The sequence below is a fragment of the Phacochoerus africanus genome, chromosome 14, assembly GCF_016906955.1.
Source record: "Phacochoerus africanus isolate WHEZ1 chromosome 14, ROS_Pafr_v1, whole genome shotgun sequence".
Taxonomy (NCBI): domain Eukaryota; kingdom Metazoa; phylum Chordata; class Mammalia; order Artiodactyla; family Suidae; genus Phacochoerus; species Phacochoerus africanus.
Genome location: NC_062557.1, coordinates 5702481 through 5722548, shown reverse-complemented (window position 1 = coordinate 5722548; position 20068 = coordinate 5702481). Strand labels below are relative to the sequence as shown.

Sequence of the window (20068 nt, the reverse complement as noted above, 5' to 3'; positions counted from 1 at the left end):
TCCCTGGCCTCGCTTAGTGGGTTAAGGATCCGGCATTGCTGTGAGCTGTGGTATAGGTCACAGATGTGGCTCAGATCCCATTTGGCTGTGGCTGTAGTGTAGGCCAGCAGCTACAGCTCCGATTCGACCCCCTAGCCTGGGAACCTCCATATGCCGTGGGTGCAGGCCTAGAAAAGACAAAAAGACAAAAAAAAAAAAAAAGAATACTTTTAAAAGGGTGACTTGGGAGTTGCTGTTGTGTGGCTCAGCTGGTTAAGAACCTGATACAGTGTCCTCGCTCAGTGGGTTAAGAATCCAGCATTGCCACAAGCTGCGGTGTAGGTCATAGATGGGGCTCGGATCCACATTGCTGTGGCTGTGACGTAGGCTGGTGGCTGGGGGTTCCAATTCGACCCCTAGCCTGGGAACCTCCATATACCATAGGTGCGACAATAAAAAGAAGGGCTAGCAAGTGTGACTCAGGTTGTGTGAGGCCCTGCCTACCTCTCCCGCCTCAATTCAGGGCGGCCGTTTCCACTCCAGGCTCTTGGCCTCCTTGGTCTGCCGATGCTCCCTCGGCCTTCTCACCTGTCAGCTCCGCCCTGCCCCCCCTTCGCCGCCCCACCTGCCGCATCCGCCGGCGGCTGTGGGTGGACCATCGTCTCCGTCCCGCCCGGGCCAGATGCTGGTGACGCAGGGGCGAAGGCAGAGAGGGCGCCTCCCAGGCCAGCTGGGGAGTCAAATGCAGCTGGTAAACCAGCTGCTGTCACCCCAAAGGGGATTGTTAAAGCACTGAGAACAAAATGACAGCAGAGCCGTGGACACCACAGAAGCCCTGCAGAGGGGGTACCCCTCACCTCTGTTTCCAAAACGTTTTCTTCTCCTTCCTTTTTTTTTGTTTTTGTTGTTGTTGTTTTAGGACCGTACCCATGGCATATGGAGGTTCCCAGGCTAGGGGTCCAGTCGGAGCTACAGCTGCCGGTCTACACCACAGCCACAGCAACACAGGATCCAAGCCATGTCTGTGACCTACACCACAGTTCACAGCAACACCGGATCCTTAACCCGCTGAGCGGGGCCAGGGATCGAACCCGCATCCTCGTGGATACCAGTTGGGTTTGTTAACCACTGAGGCACGACGGGAACTCCTCCAAGCCATTTTCATCACTAGCAGGAACTCTGTAACCGGTTCAGCAGCGATTCCCCGCTCTCTCTTCCCTCTCGCCCTGGGTAACCTCTTGTCTACTTTCTGTTTCTGTGAGTTTGCCTGGTTGAGATATGTCATCTAAGTTGACTCATGCAATATTTCCTTCTGTTTTTTTGCCTGTGACACTTGGAAGTTCCTGGGCCAGGGATTGAACCCATGTCACAGCAGTGACAATGAGGGGGTTTTAACCCACTGCACCACAAGGGAACTCCCCCAGTATTTCCCTTTCTGTCTGGCTTACTGCACGAAGCATAACGTTGTCAGGGTTCATTCATGTCAGAACATGGGTCAGGACCTCCTGTCTTTTTTCTGGCTGAAATTGGTTTCATTGCCTGGATGGCCAGAAGGACAGGTGGTCTGAACCCAGGTGGTCAGCTCCAGAGTCTCAGATCTTTTTTTTTCTTTTTTGTCTTTTTGCCTTTTCTAGGGCCGCTCCTGAGGCATGCAGAGGTTCCCAGGCTAGGGGGTCGAATCGGAGCTGTAGCCACCGGCCTACGCCAGAGCCACAGCAACGTGGGATTGGAGCCGCCTCTGTGACCTACACCACAGCTCACGGCAATGCCGGATCCTTACCCCACTGAGCGAGGCCAGGGATCGAACCCGCAACCTCATGGTTCCTAGTGGGATTCGTTAACCACTGCACCACGACGGGAACTCCCAGAGTCTCAGATCTTAATCCCTGTGCTCAGTAGCTTCTTGGTTTACCTGATCTCCTTTCTCTTTCTTTTACTTCTTTGGTCCTTTCAGGGTCGCCCCTGCGGCATATGGAAGTTCCCAGGCTAGGGGTTGAATTGGAGCTGCAGCTGCCGGCCTACGCCACAGCCACAGCAATGTGAGATCTGAGCCACTTCTGAGACCTATGCTGCAGCTTGCAGCAACACTGGATCCTTAACTCACTGAGTGAGGCCAGGAATTGAACCCGCATCTTGAGGGATACTAGTCTGGTTCTTAACCCACTGAGCCACAAAGGGAACTCCCGCCTGCTCTTCTTTCAAAGTGTCCTGTCTTTGCCTGTTGCTTCTATTAACGGGGGGACTCCCCTGGGGTGAGAGGTTGCCTTCGTGTCTGGGTCTGGGGGGCTCAGATACTGGGGCTAAGTTTGGACTCCTCACTATCCCCTCTTGGCCTCCAGGAAGAGCTGCCTCCGGCGGCGGGCAGCCCTGGGGCAGGTGAACACCATCCTGTTGGTGGCCCAGCCCCTGCTCAGGAGACGGCAGAGACGACAGGTGAGGCGTGTGGATGGGGTTGCTGGTCCCCAGGCAGCTCAGCGTAGGTGAGCCCAACCCCGATGGTGCCCGCGCTCCAAGCCCAACCAAGGGCCGAGGGCAGCCTGGGGCCTCCAGGCAGTCATTGGCTTCCTTCACACCTGCCTGACTCTCCCCTCCCTGGGGGGGCCCCTCCCATCCTCTCCAGCCTCCCACCCTGGGCTGCGCCCCTCTCTTGCCTAATGACTCTAATTTGAGGGCCATAAAGCAGCTCAAAGGGCAGTGCCCACATGCACCCCCCCCCCTGGCTGGCCCCTCCCTGGCTGGACTTTGTCCCCTGGGACCATTCCTTCCCTTCTTCCTGCCTTCCTCCCAGTGCCCTGGCAGACGGGCAGTGACACCCACGGCGCTTAGGCTGGTAAGGGCTCCAGAGGGCTAGGGGCAGACAGCTGGCCCCCCGTGGCTCTGCCCTGGGGTTCCTCTGCCGCTGGAGTCGGGGCCTCTCTAGGGCAGGAGGGGCAGCTGGACTGCCAGGCTGGGGAGGAGCCTCTAGGGAGCCCGTGGCGAAGCCTCACAGGGCATCTGCTCCTCCTGCCTGCCCTCCAGCAGCTTGGGCATCGACGTGGCTGGCATAGCGGTGGGGCCGCCGAGAAGGTGCCGAGCATGGTAGGTGCCTGGAAGCTGGAGGGGGTTTTGCTGGGTCGTGAGCCTGCTGAATCTGGCATGGCTTGAGGGAAGGCTAGGGGCCCCAGGGGCACCGCGATGGCTCCTGTTCCTCAGGCGCATCCATTGTGCCCCCCAAGAAGAGGACCAGGGTGCCCTTGGCTTCCCCCTGAGTGCTCTGGGGCCCCGCCTGTTTGAGTGTCCAGGACTAGAGTCCTTGGTCTTCAGAGGGGAAGTTAATAGCCCTGGGGCAAGGCGGGCCCCTGGGTCTCACTTCCTGGTCCCTTGCTTGTCTCTGCCAGGAGCTGGGGCGCTTGGAGATCCCAGCCGAGCTGGCTGTCATGCTGAAGACAGCAGAAGGCGAGTCTCCGTGGCTGTCGTCCCTGCTGTGACCCCCTCGTGCGCGGAGCATCTGTCCCTGTGACCCCTCCCTCTGATGCTCCAGGCCTGCCCCCGCCCCCACCTACTTCCAGCTCCCTCTGTGCGGGGCTGGGGGCTGAGGGTGGGAGGCGGAGGCTGTGCCAGTCAGGCGGCTTACCTGGGCGTTTCTGGGCTGCCTCTGTTGTCCTCTAGGCCGCCAGCACGCCCTGGCCCAGAGCATCACTGAGTCCCTGCCCCCGGAAGTGCCTGCGCGGCCCAGCCTGGCTCTCCCGCCCGACATCGACCAGTTCCCCTTCTCCAGCTTCATCTCCACCGGCTTCCAGGTGGGCCTCGAGCCTCAGTGCCTCCTGGCTGGCACCCGTGTTCCCCAGATATTAGCCCCTGTCAGGTGGAAGCTGGGTCTATCTTCCTTTCTCCAAACCCCACCCCACCCCACCCACCAACACCCCCACCCCTGTGGTGGGGGCTATGGGTGCAGCTGCTTTGTTTGGGGAGAATCTCTTGAACCCAAATGTCTCTCTCTCTTTTTCTTTTTAGGGCCGCACTTGCGGCATATGTAGGTTCCCAGGCTAGGGGTCGAATCGGAGCTGTAGCCACCAGAGCTGTAGCCACCAGCCTACGCCAGAGCCACAGCAATGCGGGATCTGAGCCGTGTCTGTGACCTACACCACAGCTCACGGCAACGCCGGACCCTTAACCCACTGAGCGAGGCCAGGGATCGAACCTGCGTCCTCATGGATACTAGTCAGGTCTTGAACCCTAATGTCTCTTATTGTTACTTATCTGTGACCCACACTTTGTTACACCTGCGGCTGCCCAGCCATTGAAGCCGTGTTCATTAAAGCGTGTGTAATGACAAGGCAAAGTGTCCGGGCTGCGGTGATGGAAACAAAAGCAGGATTCAAATTCTCACCCAGAGGAGTTTCCGCTGTGGCTCAGTGGAAACAAGCCCCGCTAGTGTCCATGAGGACACGGATTCAATCCCTGGCCTCGCTCAGTGGGTTAAGGATCTGGCTTTGCCACGAGCTCTGGTGTAGGTCACAGATGCGGCTTGGATCTGGCGTTGTTATTGGCTGTGGTATAGGCCAGTAGCTACAGCTCCAATTCAACCCCTAGCGTGGGAACCTCCGTATGCTGCAGATGCAGCCATAAAAACATAGTAATAATCGCACATAGAGTAGGATCCCAGTTTGGTTAAGAACTGGGCGAGGTGGGTGGGGCTGTGTGTCCACATAGAAAGTAAGACCAGAACGAGAGAAGCTAAAACATTGCTGTGGTCACATCTGGCAAATGGTAGTTTTTATTCTCCATTCTTTTCCATTGGCTTTTTTTTTTTAATTATTATTTTTTTCCTTTTTAGGGCCACCCTCATGGCATATGGAGGTTCCCAGGCATGGGGTTGAATCGGAGCTACAGCTGCCGGCCTACACCACAGCTCACAGTAACCCCAGATCCGTAACCCACTGAGCGAGGCCAGGGATTAAACCCGCAGCCTCGTGGTTCCTAGTCGGATTCGTTTCGGCTGTGCCACGACGGGAACTCCCTATTCTTTTTGTTGTTGTTATTGAAATATAATTGATTTACGATGTTGTGTGAGTTTCAGATACAGCAAATTGATTCCGTTATATATGTGTATATTTATTCTTTAGATTCTTTATTATCAGAGGTTATTAAGATATTGCCTGTGCTCTGCAGTAGGTCCGTGTGGGTTTCCTATTTTATATTACAGTAGTGTGTGTATTTTAATCTCAAGCTCCTAATTTTCCCTCCCCCCTCCGTGTTTTCTGCATGTCCAGGCTTTCATTTTCTAATGAGAAAGAACAAACTGAGATGTATTTTTAAGATGGCTTTCCTCGCCAGCCCCTCTTCCTGTCGCAGGGCGCATGCTCCCCTCCCCTGGGGCTCCCCTGGGGCTCCCGTGGGGCTGTGTCCAGCAGGGCAGCACAGACCAGCCCTGCTCAGGTGCCCCGTCACCCTCCCTTTTTGCAGGAGCCATCCCTGCCCCACCCTGGGCAGCTGCTGGCCAAGCCCTTGACCCGGCTGGACGGTGACAGCCCTCAGCATGCCCTGGATATCAACAAGGTGGTGAGTGACACACGGGGAGGGGACAGGGTGTGTCCCGGGCCGGGGATGCTGGCCGGGCACAGGGAGCCCTGCATGGCCAGCCGGCCTCGCCTCGTTTTGTGTCTGCAGATGCTGCGGTTCCTGGGGGACGGGTCCCTGCTGCCCTGGCAGGAGCAGACGATGGGCCAGTACCTGGTGCGGCAGGGCCAGCGCCGGCCGGGGCTGCGGGACGAGCTCTTTAGCCAGCTGGTGGCCCAGCTCTGGCACAATCCGGACGAGCAGCAGAGTCAGCGCGGCTGGGCCCTCATGGCCATCCTGCTCAGCGCTTTCCCGCCAAGGCCCACCCTGCAGAAGCCGCTGCTCAAGTAAGATGCCCGTGGGTGGGAGCTCCGTGGGTGGGGTTGGTGGGCCGCCCCGCCCCCACAGCAGCCTTGTGCTGTGCCCGCAGGTTTGTGTCTGACCAGGCCCCCAGGGGCATGGCAGCGCTGTGCCAGCACAAGCTGCTGGGGGCCCTGGAGCAGATGCAACTGGCCCCTGGGGCTGGACGGGCTCACCCACCCACCCAGCTCGAGTGGACGGCCGGATGGAGGCGGGGCCGCATGGCGCTGGACGTTTTCACCTTCAACGGTGATGCTCGAGCCTCCCCAGGCCCACAGAGGAGCCTGCCCTGCACCCCTGCCCTCCCAAGACCCCCTCCCCGCCTAGCCCTCCCGTTGCATGCCCTGTGACCCTGACCTCCCTTGGGAGCCCCATGGGACCATGGCCCCTTCCCATCGGGGGGACCCTGCCCCCCCTCACTCTTGCCCCACCTCCTCCCCACAGAGGAGTGCTACTCGGCCGAGGTGGAGTCCTGGACCACGGGCGAGCAATTTGCCGGGTGGATTCTGCAGAGAAGGTGGGGGGGGGGGGCTGGGCTGGGGTGGGGGGGTGGTGGCCAACACTGACCCTTGTCCCCTCCTCCGCCTGTATCCTCATCCTCCCGCCAAGCACCTCCTGCAGCTGCTCCTGCAGGCCCAAGGCCAAAGCCAGCTCCCAGAGTGGGTGGAGGTGAGGGGCTGGGGCAGGTGGGCAGGGTCCAGACAGTAGATTCAGGATGGAGAGCAAGCAGAGAGCGTATCACTAGATCCGGGCCAGACTCGAGTTAAGCAGGTGAACAGACAAGAGCATCAGAGCCGATGCAGAAGTCGAGGCCTGAGCAGCAGAAAAAGACCACGCTCTCTCTGAGGGAAACCGGGTCCTCAGCCAGGTTCCTGTCCCCTCCCGCAGCCCCCTCCCCCCGGCCCGCCCTCACATCCTTGCCCCCTCCAGATGGTCATCTGCATGGCTGACCGCCCCCCTGCTAACTCCCTTGTCTCGCCCAGAGGCCTGGACACGCCCCCGCGTGGTTGGTCTGTGTCACTGCACTCCAGGGACTCCTGGGAAGACTTGGCTGGCTGCGACTTCGTGCTGGACCTCATCGGCCAGATAGAGGACCTAGGGGACCCGGCCAGTCCCCACAGCTACCCCATCGCCCCCCATGGCCCGTAGGTGCCACCCCAACACCCCTGCCCTGGCCTTGTCCTGTCCCTATCCTGTCATATATAACCCCCACAGCCTCTGTACCCTGGGGTTCATAGATGCTGCCACAGGCCCAGCCCAGCCCCCCCAAACCTCCTCACACCCCGTGCAGCTTGTATACCTTGCCTCAGCCCGGGCACCCCTCTAGCCAAAGCGCCCCCCTTGCCAAGGCACACCTCCCTTGCCAAGGCACCCCTCCCCAGCCAAGACCCCCCCCACCGCCAGCCAAGACCCCTCTCCTCCCCAGTCAAGACTCCCCCTCCCCAGCCAAGACACCTCCTTAGCTGGGCCCACTATCTCCTGCAGAGCCAAGGACATCCCCCCAGCCCCGAGCCTCCAGGCCCCCTCACTGCCCCCAGGTCCCCCTCCAGGTCCAGCCCCAACACTGCCCAGCAGGAGTCACCCAGGTAAGGCTGGGAATGGGCCCGCAAGGTTGGCGGAGTGCTGGGTGCAGGAGGCCGTGTGCCCCGGGCAGGTGACACTAATTCTCCACAGGGGAGTCCCGGACCTCAGGGAGCCTGGACGGCTTCCTGGACCACCTCTTCGAGCCAGTCCTTTCCCCAGGCCTCAGCGTGAGTGTCCTGCATGCACCCCCATCCCACCCCACCCCTGCCCCTGTCCCAGTGGGGCCTCTGCTGCCCCTCCCAGCCGTCCCAGGGCTCTAGCTCTGACCCTGTGACCTGTCATCTTTGTCCCTTCAGGATCTGGAGCGAGGCAGGGCTCTGAGCGGCCGCATGAAGGGAGGAGGCTCTATGGGGCCCATGCAGCAAGGCACCTACCCCATGGGTGAGTGCAGGGCCGAGCACCCATCCAGTCTCCCTGCCCAGCAACACAGATGGGCATGGCCTGGGACCCCCAGGCAGCTTCGGTCAGAGCTGCAGCCTGGTGGCCCATGCTGTTCTCTTTGCCTGGGACTGGAGGGAAGCTGCCCGTGGGCCCAGGTACAGACTGACTGGGAGGGCCTTGTTCCCTCAGTGTACCCAGGAATGATGCAGATGCCTGGGTACCAGCCAGCCATGATGCCTGCGCCCATGCCCATGCCCATGATGCCAGCGATGGGAGCCGTCCCCGCCATGCCAGGTAAGGCTGGGCTGTGGCCACCAGGTCCCTTCCAATAGGGATTGGAGGAGGGAGGGTCCTGCCAGGGGCCTAGCAGCCTGTGAGCTTGGCCATGGCACTCACTCGCCCTGACCACCTGCCGAACTCACAGCCATGGTGGTGCCACCGCAGCCCCAGCCCCAGCCCCAGCCCCTGCTTCCCAGCGTGGATGCAAGGCAGCTGGCAGTCCAGCAGCAGAATTTCATCAACCAGCAGGCTCTGATCCTGGTGAGGCGGGGCGGGGCCCATGGAGGGCCTGGGGGCATGGTCTGGGGGACAGACGAGCAGGCCAGCTCTGACCTGGCCCACCGCCCCTCCCACTTTAGGCGCAGCAGATGACAACCCAGGCTATGACCCTGTCCCTGGAGCAGCAGACAAAGCAGCTCCAGAGACAGCGTCAGGCCCAGGCCCAGCCTCAAGCCCCCAGAGATGCCTCCCCGCCCCCGCCCCCAGCCGTCACCCCCAAGCCCAAGAATCCACCTGCCCCCCAGAAGTCACCCACCCCCGAGAAGCTGCCCGCCCCCCAGAAGCCAGTCACCCCTGAGAAGAAGCCAGAGCGTAACCTGGACCTGGTAGGTGCCTGCCTGCCTGAGCAGGGGGGAGTCGAGGCCAGGCAGAGGGCAGGGCCTAGAGAGGTCACCAGGCTCCAAGGGGGCAGAGATGGGAGACACTAGGTGGTGGGGGTGCAGGAAGATGCAGAAAAGATGCTTCCAGGCCCCAGTTCCAGGGTTCCGAGCAGATTTGTTGTGAGAGCAGCAGCTCGGCTGCACGGCTGCTTCTTCACTGCCCCTTCCTGCCAGCAGGAGCCCACCCAGGAGGCTGAGGACAGGCCTCAGCGGCCCAAGAGCTTCCAGCAGAAATGGGAATATTTCCAGAAATTGGGTGAGGATACTTGGGGTGGCAAGCCCCCCCCCCCGGAACTCAGCCACCACCCCTGCCTGGCCAGGGGATGGTGGGATGCACCCCACTCCTTGGGGTCAGTGTGGCCTGTCCAGGACCTTCTGGGATGTTTACAGGGCAGCCGCAGGTCAAGGTCAAGACGATGAAGCCTCCAGCCAAGGTGCAGATCCCGCAGGGGGAGGAGCCAGAGGAGGAGCCAGAGGAGGAGCCGCGGAGAGCAGGTGGTGGGGATGGGGGCGGGGGGGGGGGCGGGGCCTGCGGGGCTGCGCCGGGTCTCACTCTTTCCTCTCCTCCTGTTCAGTGTCGTCCCCTCCCCCTCCCCCTCCTCCTGTAGCGAAGAAGCCACTGGCAAAAGGTGGGGCCAAAGCTGCACAGGAGGCTGAGGCCAAGCCAGCCCCGGAGGCCGTGCCGGGCAGTGGCCACAGGCCGGCCCAGGACAAAGCCGTGGTGCGCAGCGGGGACCCTGAGCCGCGGCGGGCAGAGCCCAGCAGGGAGATCCGCAACATCATCCGCATGTACCAGAGCCGCCCGGGCCCCGTGCCTGTGCCCGTGCAGCCGTCCAGGTGTGCCCTGGTGGGGTGGGGGGCGGCCAGGACTGCCCACTCCCCAGGGGGTCACCTGTGGGCTCACGACCTCTTCGTTCTCTCAGGAAGCCCCCTCAAAGTTTCCTAAAGAAAAACAACCCTAAAGACGAGGCTCTGGCTAAGTTGGGGATCAACGGCGACTCGCCTGCTTCGGTGAGGCCCGCCCCGTCCAGGGCACGGAGGCCACGTGCCGGAGTCCTCCTGAGGCTCCCCGGGGTCAACCTGGCCGGTAGTCACAGCCTGCGTGTGTACTCTGCCCCTCCCCAGACGCCGTCCCCCAGCCCAGGGAAAGGCCCCCCGCCAGCTGTGGCCCCTCGACCCAAGGCTCCACCTCGGCTTGTGCCCTCCAACTCCATCAGAGAGAAGCAGGGGCCCCTTCATCAGCTGTTCAGCCAGACGCCGCCCACCACCCAGAAAACCCCACCTCCACCTCCACCCCCACTGCCGCCACCCTGGGAACCAGGGACCCCTCCAGCCGAGCCCCGAGGTAAGGAGGCCCACAGTCCTGGGCGGTGGGCTTTGTGGGCACGGGGGCAGGACTCCTGGCAGCCTCTCACCGCTCACAGCCCAAGGCTCTGGACTTTGGAGCCATGGGTGAGGAGCCCCGGCTTCCGCATTCTCACCTGGGGCAGGACCTGGGCCCCCCTGGGGCCTGTCTGGCACAGAGGGACTGTCACACAGGGCATGGTCCTCAGTGCAGACCCAGCAGCTCCGTCAGGGATTTAGTGGCCCTGCTGACGTGGTCCGGCAGTCCACGCACGGCAGGGACAGCAGGCAAAGTTGGAGTTGGGGAGTTCCCATTGCAGCTCAGGGGGTTAAGAACCCAACTAGTATCCATGAGGATGCAGGTTCGATCCCTGGCTTCACTCAGTGGGTTAAGGGTCCATTGTTGGCACAAGCTGTGGTATAGATGGCAGATGCAGCTCGGATCCAACGTTGCAGTGGCTGTGGTGTAGGCTGGCAGCTGTAGCTCCGAATCAACCCCTAGCCTGGATACTTCCATATGCCGTGGGTACAGTCCTAAAAAGAAGAGAGAAAGAGAGAAATAGAACTTGAGTTTTAAAAAAAAGAGTTGGGGGCAGGAGGGAGGCAGCGGAGGTGGACAAGCCGGGCCCCAGGCAGGTAAGTGTCCCCTCTCCCCATGCCCCCCATTCGGCTCCAAGCCTGATGCTCTCCCCCCGCCCCGCCCTGTCTGCCAGGCTTGGTGGCGCCCATGGGGGACCAGGGGGTCACCACTCAGCTGCTCATGCCCTCGGGCAGCGTGTGCTTCTCCTACACCAGCACACCCTGGAGGCTGTTCCTGCGCAAAGAGGTGGGCACGAGGGCAGGCAGCTGGCTTGCCTGGAGGTCAGGGGATAGGGCACAGGCTGTGGGGAAGCCAGCGTGGGATCCCAGCATCTGCTCCCCCCATGCAAACCCTGGGGACTGCTTTTCTCTGGGCCCCAGAGGCAGGGGTCACAGGAGGGGGCTGGCAGGGGCACCACTCCCAACCTCTCTGGCTCTCCCATGCCCTCGTCCAGGTGTTCTACCCCCGGGAGAACTTCAGCCATCCCTACTGCCTCAGGCTCCTCTGCGAGCAGGTAAGAGCCCAGCCCACGCACGACGCGTAGACAGACTGCTCATCCCGGCCCTGGCGGGACGCTGCTGGGTTTCGACCCCTGCTTTCCTTTAATCCTCCCAACATCCCTCGGAATCAGGACCATTTTCGACTTAAAACGAGGGTTAGGGAGTTCCCGTCATGGCACAGTGGTTAACGAATCCGACTAGGAACCATGAGATTGCAGGTTCGATCCCTGGCCTCGCTCAGTGGGGTAAGGATCCGGCATTGCTGTGAGCTGGGGTGTAGGTCGCAGACGCAGCTCGGATCCCACGTTGTTGTGGCTGTGGTGTAGGCCGGCAACTACAGCTCCGATTGGATCCCTAGCCTGGGAACCTCCATATGCCACAGGAGCAGCCCAAGAAATGGCAAAAAAAAAAAAAAAAAAAAAAAAACCAAGGGTTAGGAGTTCCCATGGTGGCTCAGGGGAAAGGAACCCAACTCGCATCCACAAGAACGCCTGGCCTTGGGAGCCCCTACGTCCCTCTCTGCTCAGCACGCACCCATGGGCTCTCCAGCTTTCTCCCCCTGCGTGGCCGCTTCTGTGGCGGGCTGTGACCTCGGGACCTGGTGGTGACCCCCTGGCTTTGCCCCCAGATCCTCAGGGACACCTTTGCAGAATCCTGTATCCGGATCTCCCAGGATGAGCGGCGCAAAATGAAGGACCTGTTAGGTGGGGTCCAGGGACCCTGGCGTCAGGGAGCTGGGGTGCTGGGGGTTGGGCCTGCCTGGAGGGAGGGAGGAAGCTCCAGGGCCCCTCTCCCCATGAGGGAGCCTAAGGACAGCCTGGGGCCACTTTTGCCCACAGAGGACCTGGAGGTGGGGCTGGACTCGCTGGACACAGCTGAGGACAGCGTCAAGAAGCGCATCGTGGTGGCGGCCAGGGACAACTGGGCCAATTACTTCTCACGCATCTTCCCGGTCTCGGTCAGTGCGGCTGGGGTGGTGGCGCCCAGTCCGAAGCCCAGCTTGGGCCCCAGAGCAGGGATGAGAGCAGGGGGCTGGCCCCCCCGTGGAAGGGGGCCCGGCAGCACTGGCCTGAGCAGCCCCCGCATATCTCGGGTGGTGGTGGGGAGCCAGGAGCCTGTCAGTGACCCCCCCCCCCACCTTCCGGGCAGGGCGAGAGCGGCAGTGACGTGCAGCTGCTGGCTGTGTCCCATCGGGGGCTGAGACTGCTCAAGGTGACCCAAGGCCCCAGCTTCCACCCCGACCAGCTGAAGACTCTCTGCTCATACAGGTGAGCCTGGGCTGGGCTGCCGGGGCAGGGGGGGGGGTGCGCTGGAGAGGCGCCCCCGGCTGACGCCCCCACCCTCTGCACAGCTTTGCTGAGGTGCTGGGCGTGGACTGCCCGGCTGACTCCACCCTGGAACTGTTGCTGAAGGGGGAGCAGCTGGTGCTGCACACGGTCCGGGCGAGAGCCGTCAAGGCCATGGTCGAGCTGTTCCTGAGCGAGCTCAAAAAGGCGAGTGCGGCCGGCCGGCTGGAGGGTGAGGCCGGCCGGGGAGCAGGTGGGACGGACAGGGTCACCCGCAGGCTGGCCGCTCACCCGTCTGCCCGTCTGCCTGCCCGCAGGACTCGGGCTACGTCATTGCCCTGCGAAGCTACATCACGGATGACCACAGCCTCCTCAGCTTCCAACGGGGGGACCTCATCAAGCTGTTGCCAGTGGCCAGTCTGGAGCCAGGTAGCCCCAGGGGGAGGCAGGGCAGCTGGCAGGGGGCGGGCAGCAGGGTCCAGTGGGTGAGGCGCCGTCCTCTCCTTGGGTGTCTCCAGGCTGGCAGTTTGGCTCCACTGGGGGCCGTTCTGGACTCTTCCCTGCTGACACCGTGCAGCCGGCCGCTGCTCCAGACTTCTCCTTCTCGATGGAGCAGAGGAGCGGCCGGCGCAAGAGTCAGCTGCAGCGCGGCGAGTGGGATAGGGCATCGGAGGTGAGGAAGACGGGAGAGGCCGAGGCGAGGCCTAAGTAGGCATCAAGGAAGGAAAGGGCTCGATCGGCCCCCAAGCGGCCAAGGACCACCCCCCGCCTGGTGGGCAGCGCTTGGTCTGATGCGGTCTCTGCCCGCTCCATTTCTTGCCCTGTCTCCCCAGCAAGACTGTGAGCTCCCTGCGGGCAGGGGCTGGGCGGTCTGCCTCTCGTGCGTTCCTCGTGGTACCTAGTGCTGCTCAATAAACGGCTCGTGACTTGCCTGGCTCCCGGTGGTGTGCTCACTGCGGCTGCTCTGCCTGCTCCTCTCGGGCGGGGATGGGCTGCGGGCGGAGGCAGGGCCTCTTGATAGGCTAGGGGGCACGCAGGTGGCATGAGGTCTCCAGTGCTGCTAAGCTCCCTGCCTGCCCCCGGAGCCAGGCGCACAGTGACACCTCGGCCACCTACGTTGCCCTGCCCACGGACTCCCACGACTACACCATGCAGGAGTTTGCTCTGCTCTACTTCCGGAGGCCCCAGACGTCGTGAGTGCCCCGGGCCCAGCACACACCTCTCCGTCCTCAGCCTCCCTGAAGTGGGCCAGGGCTCTTGGCACCCTCCCTACCCAGCCTGGGACGGGGGATGGGGGACAGGAGGGCCCAGCAAGCAGGGCTGTCTTCCTCTCTGCCCCTTCAGGCTGGGCCAGACGGGTGAGGCTGAGAGGAAGGCCATGGCCAGCCTGGTGCAGTTCTCCAAGGTGAGAGGGGCAGGGTGGGGGCAGTCAGGTCGGGGGACCTGCCCTCCTGTCCCCATGGCCCCCAGACCGCTTTGGTCAGCCAGCCAGCCTCTTTGGCCGCAGGTTCCCATCCAGGAATCACTCCTCAGCTTCGGTGATGAGGACATGAACCAGCAGGCTGTGAAAAGCTTCCAGGGTGAGTGGTCACAGCATCCTGGGTCCTCATGTCTGCGGTGCCTTGACCTGGGCTCCTCGCCTTCTCTCCTTGGGTCTGCCCACTCAGGGAAGCTCACCATGGCTCCTGAGCCCCGAGGCCCTCCTCACCTCCTTCGACTCGTGCCCAAGGGGTTGTGGGTTGTGTGGAGTCTGGGCTTGGAGGCAGCGGTGGGTCCAGCCGGCTATGCCCTTTGTGGAGCCCCGAGTGCCCACAGAACCTCTTGGAACCCTGTCTTGTCATCAGTAAAGGCAAGACTGCCGCCCTGCCTGGCTCACGTGCACTCTGAGAAGGGTGTGAGACAGCGGGGAAAGCCCTGCGAGGGGACAGCGTGGGCCTGGCCATGCTCACCGCGTGTGCTTCTCACCCTCTGCCCGCAGCTCTGATGCAGGTCATGGGGGACCAGCCCAAGCGCTGGGGCAAGGATGAGCTGGACCTCATCTACGGGCTGCTGAAGGTACGATGAGCCGTGTGCTGGGAGCTGCGAGTAGACACTGAGAACCCCCGGGGCCCCTTCCTGTCCCCCTGCCCAGGCTGCCTCGGGAACCCTGGGCCTTTGGTCACTAGACATTCAAATCATCCAAAAACATTTATTAAGCACCTGTTACATGGTGGGGGAGTGAGAGAACCAAGCAGGCCAAGTGCCCACGGAGCTCACAGCCTAGTTAGAGGGTCAGTAAACCACGATGCAACCCGTCGGGGGCAAAGTGCCTGGAGAGTGATAGAGCAGGAAGTGGCTGCCACTGTGCAGAAGGCTTGGTGACAAGATGACCCTGGAACAGTGATCTGAAGGTGGCTGGCCAGGGAGTGTGTGTGCGTGGGGGCAGCGCATGTGTGTGGGGGGGTGGGGGGACGGGGCGACAGTCCTGAGGGAGGGTGAGCCTCGGCTCCAAGGGCCAGTGGGGCCGGAGCCCAGCAAGCTGCGGAGAGTGGAGGGGGAGGCCGGGGAGGCAGCGGGTCCAGGTCACGGTGGGCTTGGTCGGCCACTGTCGGGGCTTAAATTTTTCGAGAGAGAGATCACTGGAGGGTTTTAAGGAGGGACGTGGCTTACATTTTGTGGGGTCATTCTGCCCCTTGGTGGTGATTCCGGGAGTTTAAGAGCATGGAGGAGGCTACTGCCTCGATCCCAGAGGTAGCAGCAGAGGTGAGGGGACGACTCCGAGCAGCAGGGTTTGCTATGACACGGACACGGGATGCACCTCAGTGACACCGAGGGCTTGGCCAGAACAACGAGGGCTTGGCCAGAACAATGCTCGTCTCCCACCGGGAAGCCCGAGTGAGGGGCGGGGCTGGCCTGGTGGAGGAACTGGGGACGCGGGAAGCTTGAAATTCTAGGCTTCCAAGTGGAGGGTCTGGGTTTCAAGGGAGAAGTCCGGGCGGGGGGAGGCTCCGGGAGTCAGCAGCCGGGGGAGCAGCTGAGACCACCAGGGAACAAAGGCAGACAGAGCCCCAAGGGCACCGCAGCCCTTCAAGTTCAAGGAGATGAGGGCAGCCGGCAGAGATGACTAAGACAGAGGGACCAGAGGAAGAGGACATGGTCAAGCATGGCCTGGAGCCTGGTCACCTAAAGCCAGTGACCTAGCAGGTGACCAGAAATGCAGAGTGCGACCAAGACCGAGAGATGACGTTGGGCTGTCACCTGGACCCGACCCCCTGCCCGTGGCCATTAGGATTCCTGCCTTCGGATCCCACGCCACCCCTCACTCCACCGCACCGCCGCTCCACCCCTGCCCTTCCTGTCCCCACAGCTGTGCCGGGAGAAGGACAACCTGAGGGATGAGGTTTACTGCCAGGCCATCAAGCAGGTCACAGGACACCCCCGGCCGTGAGTGTGGGCCCGGGCTGGCGGGGGCAGCAGAGGGCCTCTGGGGCGCGGCCGCTGTCGCGATCTGCAGCCCGGCCCCCTCTGCCCTGCAGGAAACACTGTACTCGAGGCTGGAGCTTCCTCAGCCTCCTCACAGGCTACGTGCCCCCGTCAGCCACGCTGATGCCCTACGTGACCAAGTTTCTGCAGGACTCGAGCCTGAGCCAAGGTGCCTGTGGGGGGGGTGGGGGGCTTCAGCTGGGGTCCGGCTGCTGGGGGAAGGGTTTGGAGATGCTCATGACCCCTGCCTGGCTCCGCTCTGCAGAGCTGGCCCGGAGCAGCCAGGAGCACCTCCAGCGCACAGTCAAGTATGGGGGGCGCCAGCGACTGCCCTCCCTGAGCGAGATGCGGGCTTTCCTGGTACTGGGGCGCAGGCGGCTGGGGCTTCCCGTTGGGCGGGGGGAGCTCCAGCCACCGGGGGACTGACCCTGGACCTGCCTTGGCAGAAAGGACACGTAATCCACCAGCTTCTAATTCACCTGCCTGGGGGTGTGGATTATAAGACCACCATCCGCACCTTCACGGTGAGTGCGGGGCCGCAGGGCAGGGGCTGGGACAGGGGAGCCTCCCCCCGCCCAGCCTCCTCCCCTCACAGCCCTGCCCGCACGTCCAGGTGGCAGCAGAACTCCTGGAGGAGCTGTGCAGGCAGATGGGCATCGGGGACCCCCAGGAAGTGCAGGAATTTGCCCTCTTCCTCATCAAAGGGGACGGTGAGCCACCCGGCCTGGGGCGGAAGCGGGGCCAGGCGGGACTCCGGGAGCTGGCCTCACCTGCCAGGTCCACTCTTGTGGCCGTGGGTGAGGCAGTTCCCATGCCCGGGCGGGCTGTGGACCTGGGCTCCCCGTGCAGGTGAGCTGGTGCGGCCCCTGTGGCCCCAGGAGTACCTCAACAGCGTGCTGGACACGGACGTGAGCCTGCACAGCCGGCGGCTCGACTGGGAGACCCAGCTGCACTTCGACGATCCCACCTACATCGGCACCCACTTCAGCCAGGTCAGCCCCACTGGCCCCGTACGGCGGTGCTGCCCGAGGGTCAGTCCCTCCCCGGGCGGGGGCCGTCCAAGGCTGCTTCCCCACCAAGGAGAAGGGGTGGTGGCAGGAAGGGGCTTGAGCCCCAGCTGCCCCCTCACCGCCCCCCCCCGCCAGGTGCTGCAGGATTACCTGCAGGGGCAGCTGTTGGTCAGCGCCCAGGCCGACGCCCAACTCGCCAGGCTGGCGGCCCTGCAGCACCTCAGCAAGGGCCTCGAGGAGCCCCCCTCAGAGTGAGTATGAACTCGGCCCCCATCCCTCCTGTCAGCCTCCCACCCCCATCCCCTCCTCTAAGGTCAAGGCCCCTTGTATCCTTCATGGCTCTGACCCCATGGGGGCTGTGGACATCTGGCCCGCCCCACGCTCCTCACGGGCAGGGCCCAAGCCTCATTCATGTGTCTGGAGCCCCAGTCTTGCCCACGTTAGCCACTGGCTCATTTATTTGGCACCCGCTGCACGCCCAGCCCTGACTGACCAGGCTGTGTCCTAGGCAAGACCTACTGGCTTACTTGCCGAAGCAGCTGCAATGGCAGGTGAACCTGACCGCCATCAAGAGCCTGACAGGCCAGGAACTGAAACAGCTGCAAGGGTGCAGCTCCCAGGACGCACAGATCAGCTTCATTGGTGGGTCTGGGGCGACGGGGCAGCTAGGGCCGAGGCGGGAGGCCCAGGAAGGAAGGGCTGGGCCTGCCTCCCACCTGGGGACAAAGTTGGGCGGGTCCCAGGGCCCCAGTGGTCGGAACTCCTGCCCCGGCCCTCCATCCAGAGGCCGCGCGCGTGCTGCCCCTTTTTGGCTACACTGTCTACACGGCGCTGCGAGTCAGCCGGCCAGGCCTGCCCAGCCCCAGCCTCCTGGGGCTGAACCGCCAGCACCTCATCCTCATGGACCCCAGCTCCCAGGTGGGCCTGCGCACCCTCCAGCCCCTCCTCTCCCACCACCCGCACTGGCCCCTGGCACAGAGGGACTAAGGCTCCGCTCTCTGCACCCCCAGCAAGTGTGCTGCTCCATCGCCCTGAAGGACCTGCAGCGGCTGCACCTGCTGAGCCCGATGGAGGCAGAGGGCTCCCCAGGCCTGGAACTCAACTACGGCCCGGCCACCAGCCCCGAGACCATCTGGTTTGAGCTGCCGCAGGTGTGTGGCCTCGGCTCACCCCGGGACAGTGGTGCACGCCTCACCCAGACGTGCCGAGCCGGGGAGCCCTGTCCTCACGGGCCCTTGTCCGCGCAGGCCCAGGAGCTGAAGTACACCATCGCCTTCCTGCTGGACAGCGAGCCTCCCGGCCCCTAGCAGCCTGGCTTCACCAAGAGGACAGCAGGAGGGGCAGAGACGAGGACAGGACCCCCTCCACCCCAGCCCAAGTCTCACCCGGACGCTCTCCCCTGGGTGCTGTTCAGGCCATTTTGGTTTTGACTTCACCGCCCGGCTGTTCTGGAACCAGCCCTGTAGAGCGGGGATGCTACAGGGACTTCAACTGGCAAAGAGTCGTGAGACTCCTGGGGCGGGGGCTGCAGGAACCCGGCTTGGGCGGCTGATGTTGCCCAGTCTGGGGTGAGGCCCACCTGGGCCCACCGTCAGCACGAGCCTGGAGCTGGAGAAGCAGCTGCTGAGGAAATAAAACTCCTGGGAGACCAGGGCTGTGTGTGTGTGCGTGTGTGTCAGAACAAACCGCACTTTATTCCTCTGGTAAACAGCTCGGTCCCGCCGGCCTCCTGCCCCGGGGCTGAGCGGGAGCAGGGCCTGGCTGCCGCCCTCTTCCCATGAGCTGGGTACCTGGGCGGGGCTGGAGGCTGGTATCACGAGGGCGGGCGGTGGCGGGGGACAGGAGGCAGCAGCGGCGCTTCCTGGGTAGCCCCTGAGGCCTCGGACCGGTGCACCTCACCCCCGGCTTCAAATGTGTTCAGTACAAGAGGTGGAAGAACCTCTGTCCCTCCGTTCCTCTGGCAGCAGCCACACTTCCTGACACTTGCTAATGCGGTTCAGAAAATCCGGCCAGAAGGGCCAGGAGAGGCTAGGAGAAAAAGGGCCTCAGGCTTTGCAAGCAAAATGAAAGCTGGGCTGACCTCGGAGCCCCAACTTCGATCAGGGAGGTGGCTGGGCCCATTGCCCAAGCCAGGCGTGGGTGGAGGGGGACAGCGAGACCAGAGCATGGCCTCCTGGTGGCAGCAGGCCGCCCACCTTCCCGGTTCCCCAGCGAGGCCCAGGCTGGCCTGTGGTGGGGTCTGGGGACGAGGCTGGTCCCGTCAGGCAGCGGGCGGTCATCTCCGTGGGCCACACAGGCCGTGCCAGTCAGCTTCACTCTCGCACCGGGTTCGGCCGTGGAACAGCTGCTTAATGACCTCGCGAGCCTCTTCCTTCACTAAAGATTCGGGGCGGGGAGGGTGAGGGCCTGCGGAGCCCCCCGCAAGTCCCTCCCGGCCCAGTGATGCCGGCACTCACCGCTCCTGCCCCGAGAGGGGTCCTGAGTCAGCGAGTGAGAGAGGTGGCGGGCGAAGGCCTTGAACAGCTCCTGCAGGCAGAGGGGGATGAGGAGCGGAGAGCGCAGACCCCTGCCCACTCCCTCCCCGCCAAGGGACCCCCCAGCCATGACCCGAGAGCAGAGCAGACCAGGGAGGGGGGCAGTGGGCCCCTGGGCCAGCCTGCCTCCTCCCTCTTTGGTCCCGGGGCTCATGCTCCCTGCCTGCCACCCCCAAATGCCCCAGGCCCAGGGGAGCGCAGGGCCCACCCACCCAGCCTACCTTGGATGCGAACTTGCCCTCCTTGTAGAAAGGGGTCAGGCACTTGACCACAACATTTGCGGCCTCCTTCAGGGAGATGCCAGGAGCCGAGAGCTGGCAGGAGCCTGGGGCCATGGGGTTCAAGGTGCCGTGATCGCTGGCTGAGACACTGCCCCTGGCATCAGCTAGGATGGAGGCCTCGGCTGAGGGCCGTGCCTTCTTCTGAGCCTGGCTCTGTGGGTTCTCCTGGGCAGGGCCACAGTGGAGGGTCGCTCCTGGGCTCCCTGTTCCTGGCCTCTCCCCTCCTCTGGGAGACTGGGCCCCAGCACCTACGGGTTCCCGCCAGCCCAGCCCACCTGCCCTGGTTTGTGG

At 63.1% G+C, this 20068-nt stretch overlaps 2 protein-coding genes across 4 annotated transcripts in view; one reads left to right on the top strand and one right to left on the bottom strand.

Moving 5' to 3' along the window:
• MYO15B (myosin XVB) overlaps positions 1-18619 on the top strand; it is a 34873-nt gene extending 16254 nt beyond the window's left edge. Inside the window, exons 22-64 of the mRNA XM_047758695.1 lie at positions 2319-2412; positions 3001-3057; positions 3357-3414; positions 3628-3758; positions 5425-5520; positions 5629-5864; positions 5948-6126; positions 6322-6394; positions 6861-7022; positions 7363-7463; positions 7552-7628; positions 7758-7842; positions 8032-8136; positions 8267-8382; positions 8481-8726; positions 8958-9036; positions 9171-9275; positions 9356-9617; positions 9704-9791; positions 9906-10125; positions 10838-10950; positions 11159-11218; positions 11833-11908; positions 12044-12162; positions 12354-12472; positions 12556-12697; positions 12808-12919; positions 13009-13163; positions 13556-13683; positions 13835-13895; positions 13998-14070; positions 14469-14545; positions 15837-15913; positions 16006-16121; positions 16218-16312; positions 16399-16476; positions 16566-16662; positions 16802-16944; positions 17098-17213; positions 17471-17604; positions 17747-17880; positions 17973-18113; positions 18210-18619. Coding sequence (XP_047614651.1) covers positions 2319-2412; positions 3001-3057; positions 3357-3414; positions 3628-3758; positions 5425-5520; positions 5629-5864; positions 5948-6126; positions 6322-6394; positions 6861-7022; positions 7363-7463; positions 7552-7628; positions 7758-7842; positions 8032-8136; positions 8267-8382; positions 8481-8726; positions 8958-9036; positions 9171-9275; positions 9356-9617; positions 9704-9791; positions 9906-10125; positions 10838-10950; positions 11159-11218; positions 11833-11908; positions 12044-12162; positions 12354-12472; positions 12556-12697; positions 12808-12919; positions 13009-13163; positions 13556-13683; positions 13835-13895; positions 13998-14070; positions 14469-14545; positions 15837-15913; positions 16006-16121; positions 16218-16312; positions 16399-16476; positions 16566-16662; positions 16802-16944; positions 17098-17213; positions 17471-17604; positions 17747-17880; positions 17973-18113; positions 18210-18269 — 4996 coding nt within the window. The 3' untranslated portion in view covers positions 18270-18619. The remainder of the gene's footprint in view (positions 1-2318; positions 2413-3000; positions 3058-3356; positions 3415-3627; positions 3759-5424; positions 5521-5628; positions 5865-5947; positions 6127-6321; positions 6395-6860; positions 7023-7362; positions 7464-7551; positions 7629-7757; positions 7843-8031; positions 8137-8266; positions 8383-8480; positions 8727-8957; positions 9037-9170; positions 9276-9355; positions 9618-9703; positions 9792-9905; positions 10126-10837; positions 10951-11158; positions 11219-11832; positions 11909-12043; positions 12163-12353; positions 12473-12555; positions 12698-12807; positions 12920-13008; positions 13164-13555; positions 13684-13834; positions 13896-13997; positions 14071-14468; positions 14546-15836; positions 15914-16005; positions 16122-16217; positions 16313-16398; positions 16477-16565; positions 16663-16801; positions 16945-17097; positions 17214-17470; positions 17605-17746; positions 17881-17972; positions 18114-18209) is intronic.
• RECQL5 (RecQ like helicase 5) overlaps positions 18618-20068 on the bottom strand; it is a 37892-nt gene continuing 36441 nt past the window's right edge. For 2 of the 3 annotated variants that reach the window (XM_047758219.1, XM_047758220.1), the window contains exons 18-20: positions 19718-19942; positions 19419-19488; positions 18618-19338 (exon numbers count right to left, since the gene is read on the bottom strand). In XM_047758219.1, the coding sequence (XP_047614175.1) occupies positions 19238-19338; positions 19419-19488; positions 19718-19942 (396 nt within the window). In that variant the 3' untranslated portion in view covers positions 18618-19237. Of the gene's footprint in view, positions 19339-19418; positions 19489-19717; positions 19943-20068 lie in introns of those variants that run through there. The other variant, XR_007131898.1, reaches the window with a different exon arrangement.